Source organism: Anopheles nili, chromosome 3, assembly GCF_943737925.1.
Source record: "Anopheles nili chromosome 3, idAnoNiliSN_F5_01, whole genome shotgun sequence".
NCBI classification, from domain to species: Eukaryota; Metazoa; Arthropoda; class Insecta; order Diptera; family Culicidae; genus Anopheles; species Anopheles nili.
This window is the reverse complement of record NC_071292.1, coordinates 75,887,169-75,902,168: the sequence shown is the minus strand read 5'-3', so window position 1 is coordinate 75,902,168 and position 15,000 is coordinate 75,887,169. Positions and strand designations below refer to the sequence as shown.

The window sequence follows — 15,000 nt, the reverse complement described above, 5'->3', positions numbered from 1 at the left end:
ATGAAGCTTTCAGGGAGGTTTAGCCTCATTAAATAGAATGTTTAAGCTACATATTGGATAATGTAGGATATTTTGTGCTTAAAACAACGCACTGATGTTTTGCGCATCCAAACAGAGGAAAGGTATAAGCTGCTGAATCTGCGTCATGGCAGGTGAGCCAGCAGGAGAATCATCAACATGATTTGTTCTCTTCGGTAATGTGCTCGCAAAACTTTCCCTAAACTAAATTAATGCACTCAAATTGCGATGGAAAGCTCTTGGAAAAAATAAAATCAAAATTTCTAAAACCTGTCGCAAACAGTTACGAACCACCCGTTAAAGGAGCTGAGCTCTAACGAATTTTGGATATTTTTTTCGCTTGCACTGGAAGATTATCGCTAGAAAAAAAAGAAACGACAATCAAACGGGAGTAATCACGTCAGAAAACCTGTTCCAAAGCTAAAACAAAAAAGATAGAATTGTTTTTTGCCATTTATGTTTCATGAATATCGTTCAGGTGTGCCAATGCAAGACTACTCGTTCGTGTGTATAGGAATAAGTCGCTTTTCAGACATCTTAAGAGAAGCGTATTCCATTTTAAACGTGCCTGTGACGACACTGCGTGCTTCGAGCTGGGTGAAATGAAAACTTTATTGCACTCACAAGTTTGTATGAGTTTTTTCACCATTGTTTTTGCCCCATCGACTAGTCTGCTATAAGTGTGCACATATCCTGTTGTGCTAAAGGCCAAAAGAAACACGTTTTCCTAACGATCATAGACAGCGATTACTCATGGCTTTTAGCCAGGCAGTCTGAGTTGTTGTGGAGCTCATCAACGTGAAGGCTTGATTTTTCTGTTGTGGACGGTCCATCTCGGGTTGATTGAAGGAAAAATGCGCTTTTCAAACCCAGAATGCTGTTTCGGGTTTAAATCTCGACTGAGCCTCCCCCGTACGCAGGAATGACTACTTAGTTATAGAAAGTCTTAGTTTAGAAAGGCAGGCTTAGCCCTTACACGGGTTGTTGAGCCATTTAACAAGAAGAAGATGTGACATAAAGATGATTTAGTAAATGTGTGTGATTTAAAATAGTATAAAATAACTATAAATTACCATGGGGAACGAGCTTAAGCTAGATTTTGGTGTGCTTATTTCCTTAGTTTCATTGTTATCAATCTTCACTATTTATTTTGTTCTTTTTTATCAAAACTTGCCTGAACTAATTTCAGAAAACGGGCTTAAATATGTTTTATTACTTATGCATGATGGCAGGTGTGCGTAGTTATACATGATTAAAATATTAAAATTAAACGGATATGAACACCAGAAAATTGAATTACTTCTTCATCATATGCAAAAAGAAAATATTTGACAAAATATCTTAGGATTTATTTGCAAGGGAAAAATGTATTAAAGATATTCGTAATACAGTTTAAAACCAAAGCCACTCCGTGTATTAAAATTTTGTATTGCTATTTGCTCCGTGTATTGCTATTTGTTTTGAATATATTCTATTGTATATAGTAACAAATAAAAAACTAGCGAGTGATTATAAAACCGCATACTGAGATTAACAACATGTTGGTAGTAAAAACTTTTATATGCATATAATACAAATATAAAAATGTCCCCTAAATAGTTGTTGAGGCCATTTCGAAATGATTTATGATATCCTCAATTTCAAGGAACAGTTGATTTCATTTAAGAGGCAAACAGAAAAATGGTACTCCCGTACCTACTGCTGGCTTGCAAAATAAAAGTATCCAAGTAAATCGAGCTTATTTATTGTCATTTGGTGTTTAAGATCTTTTTTTACACTGAAATCTAAAAGCTTTGCTTGGAAATCTTTGACGACCGCCCATACCAGTTAGCTCTATTAATGCTCATGGTTATCTATAGCAACATTATCAGCGTGTAGGTATAGCCACGCGTAAACCAACGATGGACTATATGCAAGTTTGTACAACATAGATTGACATGGATGGAGGAACCATAAAAATAAGAAAAGTTATTAATTTACGATCTCGTCCACTCATTTGACGGCATGTGTTCGAGCGCCTCAGTCACGTAAGGATGCGATAAGTGAACTTTTCACTTTTCACGATGCACACGAAACGGCGAAGAATGCACACTCCTAACTTTTCATGACCAAATAACTTCGATGCTCTTTTGGCAACCTTGACAACTTATATTCCGAAGGACACCTTCCAATTACGCACGAGCTCAAATATTGGCGTCTCTACTGTGTATGAGATCCATTCCTATGGTCACCACGGCACTGAAAGCCAAGATCCATGACGGACTGACTAGCTATTCTTCCCAAGTGTGTGTCAGGGTATGTGAGTGTGGGCTTTTAGAAAACTTCGTTGCTGGAATATCTCCACAAAAGCTCATTTCCCGAATGTTCTGCTTGCTATTGGCCTACGTCCTTGCGAGTAGAAACTACTGACGGAGTATGTGCAGATGAGATTTATAATTCTATTGCAAAGTTTCAAGTACATCGTGTGCGAACAAACGAACGACCCCGTAGGCGGCTCCAAGCTGTGATGTTTTTATTGATCCTCGCAGGTTCCTGGAAGCAACTTGGAATCTCGAAGGCCACACTGGGATACGTTGAATGTCTATTCAAGATGGAGATTTAGTATACACAAGCAGAGGATGAAAAGAGACCAGTGAAGACACACCAGGTAGCAGGGATGTAAAGTAGCAAGGTAAGCATTGGAAAGTTTCAAGTATCTCTTGATGCTGCTACTACGTGTCATTCTCGGCTGCTTCAGGCGTAGTTTCGATGCACTTCATACGGTGCATTAGTTTCGTGACATTTTTTCACTTCCATCTCTCGTACCCGAGGTACAATTTTGATGCATTGCCTTTTCTTTTTTTTGCGTTTAGAAAAATAGAAGCATATGGACTATACATAATGTTGCCATGTGCTCGAATGTTTGATTTGGTTTACAATTACACATTACAATGCGATACAATATTTTACGAAAAACTATGCCAAATGAGTTATAATTCATCAGCGTGATGAATGATTTTCTCTACTAATATTTCATTGCTTGATTTTCTCTACTAATGTTATAGCAATTGTCAATCTATAGAACAAGTTTTAAAGAATGAAAAACACTTAAGATTTACTTAAAAACAATAGGAGGTTAAATTTTTCAAAACTATTGCTATAAATTTGTATAGCACATGAAAGCTCTTTGACATAAGGCAGTGACTAAGCAATATCAAACCGAAGTTAGACGCAACATGATTACATTTACAAAAATTATATGGAGAAGAAGTAAAATCAAACGAAGCCTTTTTTGTGTCTAGTTTTTCGAATGCTTCGTTTGAAAGCCAAGGAGGGGATATTTACGAAAAAAAAGAATCCAGCATTGATTGCATAGAAAACATGAGGAAACCCCAGCATGTAATAGTCTAAACGATTGAATCCTCGTATGGTGGTTGGATCAGCGAATTTAAAGCGGAATGTGGAGCACATTCATAGATTACATCTAATCACTTACGTGAACGGTTTGAGTCCTTTGGTAGTTCTGAATGCTTTTGTCGCTTATTTCGATGAGCTTTCCAAGAAAAATACTTAAAAAAAATATATTTTCACTCTACACTCTGTACAAAGGCCATAAACATCACCGTAAATGCACTGAAATAAATTTCTAAATACAATAGATCTCAGAATTCGAGCCTCAAACACAGTATAAACGTACGTGTCGTCACTTTATACTCTGTTAGGAATCTTTTACATATCACATATCACAACTCATAACGATTTTGTATACAGATCTCAGAGTCGTTCCAGCCCGTCCTGAAAGCATCCCGTATCGCTGGCACGTACCTTCTGAGCGATGCTTCACAATATTCGATGGAATTTATAAAGAGAGCTCTCATGTTAAACCATGCTCGCGGGAATTAGGCACAGAGTGACCTGTCAAAGGTCAACTGCAGGCAGGGTTTTAAAACATATCCGGAGTATAGAGTGTGGAAAATGCGAAAAAGTTTATTCCATAACCGCTTTACACTCTAAGTATAGTCCTGCGTTTGATACAGCAAGAAGACACCGATGTACAGTGGCTTATTCATTCACAAGGCCTGTCGCAAGGCACACGAAGGCGCTCACCATCTATCATTGTTATACGAACCGTTATCAATAATAACCACGTTCATAGAAGAGATCCTGAATATGGTGTGGAAGCTTGGCGCCTGGGATGGTTTGTAATTAAAGAAGTTAATTTTAATTTTCCTCTAACCACATACAACACGCTCGTAAAGGTTCCCGCTTTCGTCGTGGCTGTCCCGGAGATTCCAGCGAGGTACCAACGTCGGAAGTGATTTATCTAATTTTGGTAAGACGATCCGGTGCCGCAAAACAGCTGCAAATATGAAGCTACCTTATGCTGGAGCATCCCAAGCTCTCCGGTGACCTTTATCCAAAGTAATCCTGTTGAATTTCTCTTGCCACCGTTCCTTTTGCTACCGCAAAGATCCCCGACTGTATTTTGTAGGAGAACATATGAAGGTTATCTTGCAGACTTGCTGTTGGAGAATGTCTGTAGCTGTATTCACAAAAAAAAACTTGATGTATGACTAGGAGGCCAAACATATTGACAGCTTGCTGGCATGCCAAAACGCAGGATTGAAGGACATCAACCTCTAAGTACCGTAAAAATACAGACCTAACAGTAACAATATCTGCGGCACTCCGGATATTATGGTTTAAACCGGAAAAGGTTAAGAATTAGGATTGATTGAAGAAACTCGTTTTTTCAGTAATACAAGTAACAATTTACATTTCAAACTCACTCTTAAAAACATTTGTGACATCATCCATGCTTCAAACCCGGTTCTTCCGGTTAACGATATTGTCCTTTTTCAAGTATCGGCTGTTGGCACGTATAAATGCTGGTTTGTGTAAGGCTTCACGGGTTTCTCGACAGTACTATCTTCATACTCTCTTACATCGTGTCTCCCAAACAATTGTAGCTCGGCTCCCAAGACTGGAGAGCTGATGTAAAGTACGGTTCCTGTGTAGTTTGTTTGTTAAGTGTTCATTAGGTGAAAAATGGTATAATGATGACAACTCAAGCTACTCCAACAACTAACAGTTTCGTTTGCTTATTGGGCGGCCCTTCTCGCCTCAGTCAGATAGTAGGGATGAATCGGAGTCCGTGATTGGCTTATAATGATTCGTGTTGCAGGTTTACATAATAATACAAAGGGTTTATGGTATGTCCGTGTATGTTGAATTTTTTTAGAGTGGTTTCCTTTCATAATTTTAGGTGAACTCTTTACAAATTGTAGTTTAATTTTCTTTTCCTAAATTTCCAAAAATACGAAGAAATGTTTATACTACGCGTTGTTATAAATTGGCTGACTATTCGACTTCATACGGGATGATGATGTGTAAAAAATAACTAATTGAGCGAATTACGGGAAACATTTATTCTTTACTATGCTTAGTGATATTTTCTAAAAAAGATTCATTTTTTCTATTAAATCTGCCATTTTTCTGTTTTTAGGCATTCTTTGAAAAGTGGAAGGGGGCTTTAGGAGAGTATATATAGATATATATATATATATATATATATATATATATATATATATATATATATATATATATATATATACACATATTTATATATATATATATATATATATATATATATATATATATATATATATATATATATTTCTATATATGTATATATATATATATATATACATATATATATATATATATATATATATATAAATATATATATATATATATATATATATATATATATATATATATATATATATATATATATATATATATATATATATATATATATATATATATATATATATATATATATATATATATTTATATATATATATATACATATATATATATAGATATATATATATATATATATATATATATATATATATATATATATATATATATATATATATATATATATATATATATATATATATGTATATATGTATATTTATTTATATATATATATGTATATATATATATATATATATATATATATATATATATATATATATATATATATACATATTTATATATATAAATATATATATAATTATATATTTATATATATATTTAAATAAATTATAATTGTATATATATATATTTATATATATATAATTATTTATTTATATATTTATATATATATATATATATATATATATATATATATATATATATATATATATATACATATATACATATATATATATATATATATATATATATATATATATATATATATATATATATATATATATATATATATATATATATGTATATATATATATATATATATATATATATATATATATATATATATATATATATATATATATATATATATATATATATATATATATATATATATATATATATATATATATATTTATATATATATGTGTGTGTGTGTTACTTTAGCCCGGAAGTGCTGCTCCATCGTAACGCGATGTGAATCGATCGCTACACTTTGAGCAGGCAAAAGCGTACTTATTCAAACGTTACATGTTTTACACTGCTGCATTCGAAGTGGCAACGTTACTTTCCAGCGGGTTAAACAGAAAGAGGTTAACTAAAACGAAGTCTACTGTTGTTTCCATCCAGATCATTATTGGGATGGGCGTGACATCCTTGGTCGCGTGCACCAGGTGCAGTAGCATACATTTTTGTTCAACGAGCGGCTAATGAAAGGCGAATTACATTAATGCATTTGAGTTGTTTTTTTTTATTCGACAAGATACCATGAACAATTGATGCAACATGAAAAAAACAGGTAGAGCTTCGGTCTGAATATTTGAAATGTTTAATATTTTATTAAATTTTGTGGTGAAAATATTTGATTATTTTAGCTCACTTTCTGGCATATCACACAGTAATGATTTGTTATTTATTTGGAAACCTTTTATCCACCTTAAGTCCCACTATGCGATTATTTGATTTAATGATAATTATAACTTATTACGATAAGTTGCATAAAAAGCAACACTTTTTAGCACGCTCTGATTACTTCATTAATGAGCGCAGGGTAGATTGGTCCTACTAGTCTGAAAAGGTATGGATTTGCTGCACAGTTTTGCCAACGAATCATCTATCCATGGGCTAGCGCATTTGGTCCGTCGGCAGCACTGGTTGGAGGGGGTTTTCTGGCTGGCTATGTTCGGCTTCACGGTCGTGTGTTCGATCAGCATCTGCAATATGCACTGGGAGCGCTTTCAGGAAAACGCGACGGTGCTTAACGTCGAGACGAATTATCTCAGCTGGGTGTTCCGTCCACCGGCGGCTACCATGTGCTCCGACTACTTCAGTGAGCAGAAGTTGTCTCAGCTACTGCAACGGTAAGCCCAAACTAGAGCATCGTAACGTCAGTCACCTCAAATGTAATGATTCTACACGACGGGCGGTCGCTTTAGATACTGGAAGGTGGATCACAGCAACCACAGCAAGTACGATTATTACCGCCGCTATCTGCTCACGGTAAACCGGGCCCGATTCGACAACCTGGTTAACTTTAAGCCTTTTGTGGATGATGCTACACTCAACACCATCCCTCTAATCGACTTAGCCCGTGAATTAAAGCATCCACTAACGCCACCGTGGAAGACGTTCGCACCGGTTATGACCGAGGTCGGCATCTGTTACTCCTCCTCGGTGTTTTATGAATTTCAGGCCCCCTTTGTGGATCGGTAAGGTTAAGAGAGTCCGAAAATTTGACAGCAAATACACTTTCCTTTTGTTTGCTTTTTTTCAACGTCTAGAACCCTTTCCAACTACACGAAAGCAAGACCGGCGAATTGTTACACACTAGACGTTTGCCGTACAATGGTGGCGATGAGCGACATCGATTCCTCTAGAAACGAGGTAGTGAGTATCTTTGGTGCGAAGTGAAGGTTGGTAGGTTGATTATTTTTATAGAGACTTTGAGCCTAAGCTTCATTCGCCTCTGACCACTAGTGAATGTCAGTTCTCATCACATTAACCTGCTTTTTATATATCATCTCTATAGTATCTCGATACAACAGTACATGATACATATAAAAGCAATATTAATGTACACCAAAAGTTACATCAATTTTCTGTTCTGGTTATGTTGCATACATTAGTGGTGTGTTGCAAAGCAGATATAATACTAATATATGCGTATTATTGAGCAACATTTTTTCAACTGGATTAAAACGAACATCGGGTCAGTTAATGTAGTTATTATTGTTCTTGAAGTTATTTTTTGATTTTTCGTATCAATAGTATTATTTTCATCCATTACTTGAAAAAACCTAAAATGAAAGCCCTGCAAAGCCCTTTTCAAGTGAGCACAGTAAGTGTAAGCACTATTTGATTTTGCAAAAGCGTACAACACTGATTGGTGTTCGCCGCTTATGGAGAGTATTTCATAAGAATTGCCTTTTTGACGAAAGAGAATTATTGCGTCAATAAAAAAAAGTTATTGGATTGGATATATTTTTTGTTACATTTCAAAAAAAGCTTTTTTAAAAAAAACTTTTTCTTTTTTTATGTTTGAAGATTTGCAGTTGTGCATGTGTTTATCGCAGTCGTTTTTAAAACCACTAGCGCATGGTATGATTTGGGATTATAACTAAGCAAATGTTCGATGCATGATACTATGTTTATGAATATGTTATATAATTCCAAAAAGTATAAAATGAAGTACATTGATATTTTATTTTTTTTATCCAAACAATTTTTTTCATTGCAGGGATGACTTGACCGAATGATTCTTAAGATTATTTACAAAGTCATTCAATTGATATTTTGCATTTTACACATAGTTTATTTGTATGTGAATTTTCAAATATAACCTAGATTTATTTCATTGCCAATGTGCATGAGATTGAGTGTGCGTGTGTTCAATTATTTATAAACTTAAACATCAATTACAGATTCTAGCTGTTTTATAATTTCATTTCTAAACTCTATGGATAGTGAGCATTTATCTAAAACATATGAAAACATATAAGAAAAACAATTTAAAATAGATTTAAAATTATTACAATGATAAATCAAAAGAGTGACTTTATCGATAGCTATAAAAATGCGGAAAATAAAAAAACTATGAACTTAAACTGCATGAAAATAAATACGAGACATTGCGACGATGACCTAATGTTTGATAGCTAATAGACACACCACAATAGCAAGAAACTCTTTAAAACTCACTGGAAAAAATTATGATTTGGAAATCAAGGTTAGATTAAGCATGTTTATGTTTAAAGCCTAATTTAATTGCAACCAATATTGGAAAATTAAGCTTCTTTAACATTTTCGTCTTATTCAAAATGGTTGTTACTTCGTAACAACTGCTTCGTGCTTCTGAGATTGCAGTACATCCATACCGAGCAGGACGTCATGACCGGAGACAGCTCAATCCACTACGTCTTAGGCTCTCACGACATCGTCAGCTCGCTTCTCTCAGTCGAACAGGTAGTCGCTTCAAAGGCCCTCAAACAGCTGTCCCGTCGCAGACGCAAATGCCGCCTGCCGAACGAGCGGCTCTTGTACTTCAGCGTAAGTAGCAATGATAGGAAAAATGGTGATATCGTCCCTCATTACGCGAATTATATTTCGTTTGACGGCACCTAGGTGTACACCATTAATTTGTGTCGAATTAGCTGCCGCATCGAAGCCGCTCTACGCTTGTGCAATTGCGTTCCCCTTTTCTACAGCTCCGGTAAGATGCTATAGAGAGTTGGTTTAGAGAACGAGCTAATCATAATTGGTTATACGTTTCTCACTTAAACACTTAGGAAAACCTACCGCATGTTCACCGGCCGGGTTGTACTGCTTGGGGCAAAACTTCGACCATTGGTATCCGACGAAAAACTGCACCTGCCAACCACAGTGCGAGTATATTTTCTTTAACCAGGTGTCGTTGAAAAAGAAGGTATTCGATCAGAACGAAAATTAAAGTTGGCTAATATTTACTAGCTCAATTTTCATATTTTCCTTCTTAAACAGGTACTAGAACAAGCCAACAGTAAGCTTGAGGCTCAAATTATCTACCCACGGATGAGAATAAAGCGTGACGTGCTGTTTGATATTAGCAATTTAATTGGTAAGTAGTAGTATCGTCGATAAATACTAGTTAACCATTCGTAAATGCTCATTCATGGTGTTTTCCCAGTATCCCTCGGTGGTGGAGCAGCTTTGTTTCTCGGTTGTAGTTTCATCAGCATTGCGGAGGTAGCATTTTTTTTATTGGAGTATATTATGAAAAAGGTTTACCGGCAATACCATCGGGAGCAAACCGCAAGTTAAGTAATTGGTTGATGAAATTGTTGTTAAAACCTACGGTAATGCGGTATATGCGGTTCAATGCTTACAACGGTGTTTTCATGTTATTTCTTTAGAACAGCAAATTTGACCTCAGCAAAAAATATTGCTTATACCCGTTTGGGAAACACTTCATTGATCCCTGAGGATATGATGAAGAAAATAAACGGTGTTATTCAAAAGATGAAAGCTACCTTTAGGAAATACATTTTTTGTAAAACTGTTCAATTAAAAAAGAACTGACTAATCTTTAACGTTCTGAGTTATTCACACATATGATATCCGCGTTGTGAACAGTTTTGAATGTATTTGAAAGTATGTATTTGAAAGATATTGACATTTAGATTTGGAAATTGTTGTAATCAATCCATCTTACGTACGTGAAAAAGACATGTGAAAACATATAATAATTTAAATAATTCGAAGTCACACGGATGCAAGATATTTCACGATTCACCAAACATCTTGTTAAACAGTAAATAGTCAAAAGATGATAGCAAATTCGACTTTAAATATATATTTATCACACCGTGTTATATAAGTAAGAATTTAATGAATATACCGAATGATCCGCCTTAAAATAACATGTAGAACAATAATAATATCTCAAAGAGTGCTCCTGCCATTAATTGTTTCGTAGTGTATAATAACCTTCACGAAATCATGCACTTATCGGGTCCCCCCTCACTTTAATAATGAAAATCAATTCATTGAGCGACGCAACAGTTGAACTCATTAAACGCCCCTCTTGCATGTATTTTGCAACACATTGCGCATCGCTAAACACCATCCGCCACCTTGATCTTGAAATAGTTTACACAATTCTCTTTCAACGATGATTACATAAACGAAAAATGCATGAAAAACTTCGTAGCGAGGAATTGGAAAGCTCGCGTGAGCTCGACTATTCATTACCCAAGAACGACTGCAAATGTAAGTATTTTGTAGCCCGTCGTTTTCGGAGAATTGAAGAACGTCTAGGAACATCCATGGCGGTAACAACGTGTTCACGGTGCGTTCACATGTGGTGAAGATTAATCCTTACCGTAACACCTATAATCGGCTTGATACAGTGTATCCCTTGATACAGTGCGGGCGTTGCCGTAGCCCTCCATGAAAAACTTAAAAGATTGTTCACGATCGAATGCAACGTTACACTTTCGATTATTTGAGAAATTTATCGATATGTAACCATAACAAAACCAATAAACGTCCTCAATACTGAAATATTTAAAGGTGAATCCTGTTTACATAAGGGATTTTCTTTCCAATTATTTCAATAACCGAAATTATCCGTGTATAAGATGCGTCTTTCTATAAGCTATACATATTTAGTCTTCAAAATCAGAGGTGCATCTTATACACAAGTATCTCTATTTTGCGGTCCTCAGTCATGCACGTTTAGGAGAGCAAAGCGCAACAACAATCATCAATCGAGAAGAAATTATAAATCTTTTCTATTCCAATTTCTATTCAATTGCCTGGAGATATATTTGAGTAAATGCTTCTTAAATTTACGTTTTACAATTTCATTTTTGAAAAGTTTAGGAAATTTTTACAAAACTATTCGCTAAGCAATTGTTTGATTGCAGATCAGTGGTGGTATGCTGTAAAATGATGTAGCAAAACCATAACAGTTTGCGCACTTGATTTATGCTTATCACTGCTTATTCACAACAGAACGTGGCACGTTTTCAAAACCAAAAATTTCCCTATACGCATATTCAATCGGTTTCGCATTCCAAATAAATTTCACCACAAACGCAAGCGGTGACGCAGCCGACCTTTCCGACAACGAACACGCAGCCAACGACCGCCGAATAGTGTACACGCTTCATTAATGGTATTCAGTGCTGTGACGAATTAAGGGTCGAGCTGCAGATCCAGTCGTGTGTCTACCCTGGAAGTAGAAATCAGCTAAGGATTTCGTAAACGAGACAACAAAAGCTACCGAATCCATGTACGCCCGTGTGTTGGCCAAAGAACTAACTTCGCAAAACGAGACCTAAATCCTACGCCGACATCGCGATAACCTTCTTATCTCGTCTGTTTCGGTTGCCTTGATGGCATCGTTGGTATGATGCTGGTTCGGGTCGATTTGTCGATTGATTTTCAATCATCTTCTTGTACGTTAGTCTCTTTAGTGCTGTGAGGATGTTGATCACCGTCCGGTTCTAGCTTATCCGGTTGCATGAATGTTTCACGGCAGCTTCGTGGGAATGTTTGCACTTTTAGAGCTGTTTCTACTTCATTCGAAGACCTATAGAAAGTTCTGTTTAGAAATGATGGAATGAAATCATCCGAATACATTTTTCGTGATAAATCGTGATAAAGAAACAATCAGTTGAGGAAAGGTCATTTGATCTGTCCTATTAACTGAGGTATATATTGTTTCGATTGTGATGACACTTTATACCAACAATTTTTGGTATTTAAAGGAACTTTTGATCAAATCAAACTCACGTAATGCAATGTTTGGTGACCGTAAAACGTGATGATAAATGTAAGGCGATTAACAAAAATATATGATTATCGCTCTGAAAATAACTTCTGCTAAATGTTTGGTGTTTGATGGAACAAAACTACATGTCGACGATTTGCCTTGCTTGTTGTATACACTTCTTTCACTATGTTAGCATTTTACTTTACATTTACATTTAGCGTTAGGGTCATAAAATGGATATGAATAAAGATCATCTTATAAACCCCTTCAATCCCAATTTAACACCTCACTGCGTTAGAGTTCATGAAGCATAGAGCTTTCTCAAGCTCAAGCCACGATCGCTTAAAAAGCTCGCTTTGAAAGTTCTATTAAATACGAAAAGCTTTTCCATTGCGTCGCTGTTCATTCAGACAGATTGCTCAGTTTCCAGATGGGTTAGTAAAAAATATATTAGCTTCTTCAAAGGCGTCCAACACCCCGTTGGAGTTGCCTTATGAATGCTAAGCCTACAATTTGCGCATCTATGGATGGAGGGAGCTAACTAAAGAACGCTTTGAAGCGCGCCGTGCCTTTTTCATTCGTAGGCTCTACAAAGCTCCACACAAATGTATGTGTGGCTGTCCGATCATTGCAAGAGCAGCCCGAGCTCTTCTGGAGGGGGCTAAATCACTTCACTGCTAGAAAACAAACGTAGGCTGCAACGATGGTCGCTTTCGAGCTTTGTTACGCTGGAGCCACGGACCAGTTGATCGGTAAGTGAGCTGGTGAGTGGTAGTCCTGCTCTCTGCCTAAAACGGAACGGTGTTGTGTGCGTTATTATTGAATGCTATCCAGATAGGCAGCCTTGGTGTTGTGCAAGAAGTAAGTTCGCATAGTCTTCGGATGGTGTTGGGCAGTGGTTTGATCCAGAATCTATTTGAAAGTCTGTGCACTGCTAGTGAACGTTAAATTGCAAGTCCTCCTCAAGAAACCAGTTTGCATGCAGAAAACTAGCAAGAAGTGAAATTAATTTCTTATCAAAAATAGCGTTGTCTACGGTAACGCTATGCATATTTTGAGCGTACGTTTCTTTTAATTTTTCTCGTTAGTCCTTGACTAACTTTGGTTTCTATATGTCGTTAAAGTTGTCCTTGATATTTAATCGAAAAAAAAACTTTTTATGGGTGACTTGCGCTAATAGATCGAGCAAGCGCAATACAACATGCGCCTTCAGAGACACACTGCCAGGTAGGCCAACAAAATGGTGAATGAAAATCGAGTTTAGAGCTTGCGACATCCCACCCAAAATGAGGCTCAGTTATCGTCGATCACTTCTTAGCTTGTCTTCACTTTCGTCTTGTTCGAGGTAACGTTGGCACAACCACACAGAGTCTTTCGCTCTTCAGCGATAGGGATTTCAAATAGGGTAAACGAGACGGCATGAAAGCGTAAAAGTGCAATTTGAGGGCATGCTTAAAAAACACTTTTTCAACTTACAAAGCAGCACGTTTTTGGAAATCCATGGAAAAATCAGCTCAGCAATGGTGAATAACCAGTTTAAAAATTTGTGTTTGCAATCGCAGATACAATATTTTAAATTCTAAGAATGCGGGAGATGTTGATCTCCTCCGAACCGAAGCGAACCGTACATGTCTTGTTGGGGGTTCATACTTTATGCTGCATTATGAGCACGAAATGAAAACGAAAAGAGCACTTGCAACCACAAGCATGCATTGAGCGTTATATTTATTTGCATCATTCTCCCACATGCATGCTCTCACAAAGATCTAATGCTAAACGGTCACCACAGTTGGTTCACCCTGGAGAACGAAGAGGGAAGGTGTGCTCACATTCGTTCCCCAGTGGTGTAATAGGTGAAAAACGGGGCCGTCGAAGTATGCCCTCATTGCGTGTTTCCATGCGTAATGCATGCGTCTGTTTGGGCGGATGCAACTGCGGACGCGGTATGTTGAGTGTTATTTTCGAAAAAGTCTGCGTTATTGGCGCACGGTTCTGCATGGAAGAAGTGAAATCGTATTATTGCGAAAAATTCCATCCACGTTCTTTAATGGCCATCGACCGCAGAAAAGGTTCTGCAAAAGAAATAATTATTGAACCGAATCGAGGGGCTCTTTTAACGATGTGAAATTATGCAACAACTACTACAATCCGGATTGGATAATCATCCAATCCATCGATTGCTTTTGTATTTTTACTAATGATTTCAATAACCTCCGGGCAATCATATTTCAACCCATGGCGCGTTT

The 15,000-nt window shown here is 36.2% G+C and overlaps 1 protein-coding gene across 1 annotated transcript; it reads left to right on the top strand.

Moving 5' to 3' along the window:
* The first annotated feature begins 7,080 nt into the window (after positions 1-7,080).
* LOC128725086 (sodium channel protein Nach) lies at positions 7,081-10,296 on the top strand. Its single transcript, XM_053818804.1, has 8 exons — positions 7,081-7,361; positions 7,437-7,709; positions 7,782-7,887; positions 9,364-9,546; positions 9,622-9,709; positions 9,786-9,922; positions 9,997-10,093; positions 10,163-10,296. The coding sequence occupies exons 1-8, from the start codon at positions 7,081-7,083 to the stop codon at positions 10,294-10,296; spliced, it is 1,299 nt and encodes a 432-aa protein (XP_053674779.1).
* Positions 10,297-15,000: the final 4,704 nt, after the last annotated feature.

What these genes read in the sequence shown, in the direction of transcription:
- LOC128725086 (XM_053818804.1), top strand. Translation starts at nt 7,081, where the DNA reads ATGGATTTGCTGCACAGTTTTGCCAACGAATCATCTATCCATGGGCTA. An exon ending in AGCGGCTCTTGTACTTCAGC is followed by an intron (nt 9,547 to 9,621) that starts GTAAGTAGCAAT and finishes GACGGCACCTAG; the next exon opens with GTGTACACCATTAATTTGTG. An exon ending in TCCCCTTTTCTACAGCTCCG is followed by an intron (nt 9,710 to 9,785) that starts GTAAGATGCTAT and finishes TTAAACACTTAG; the next exon opens with GAAAACCTACCGCATGTTCA.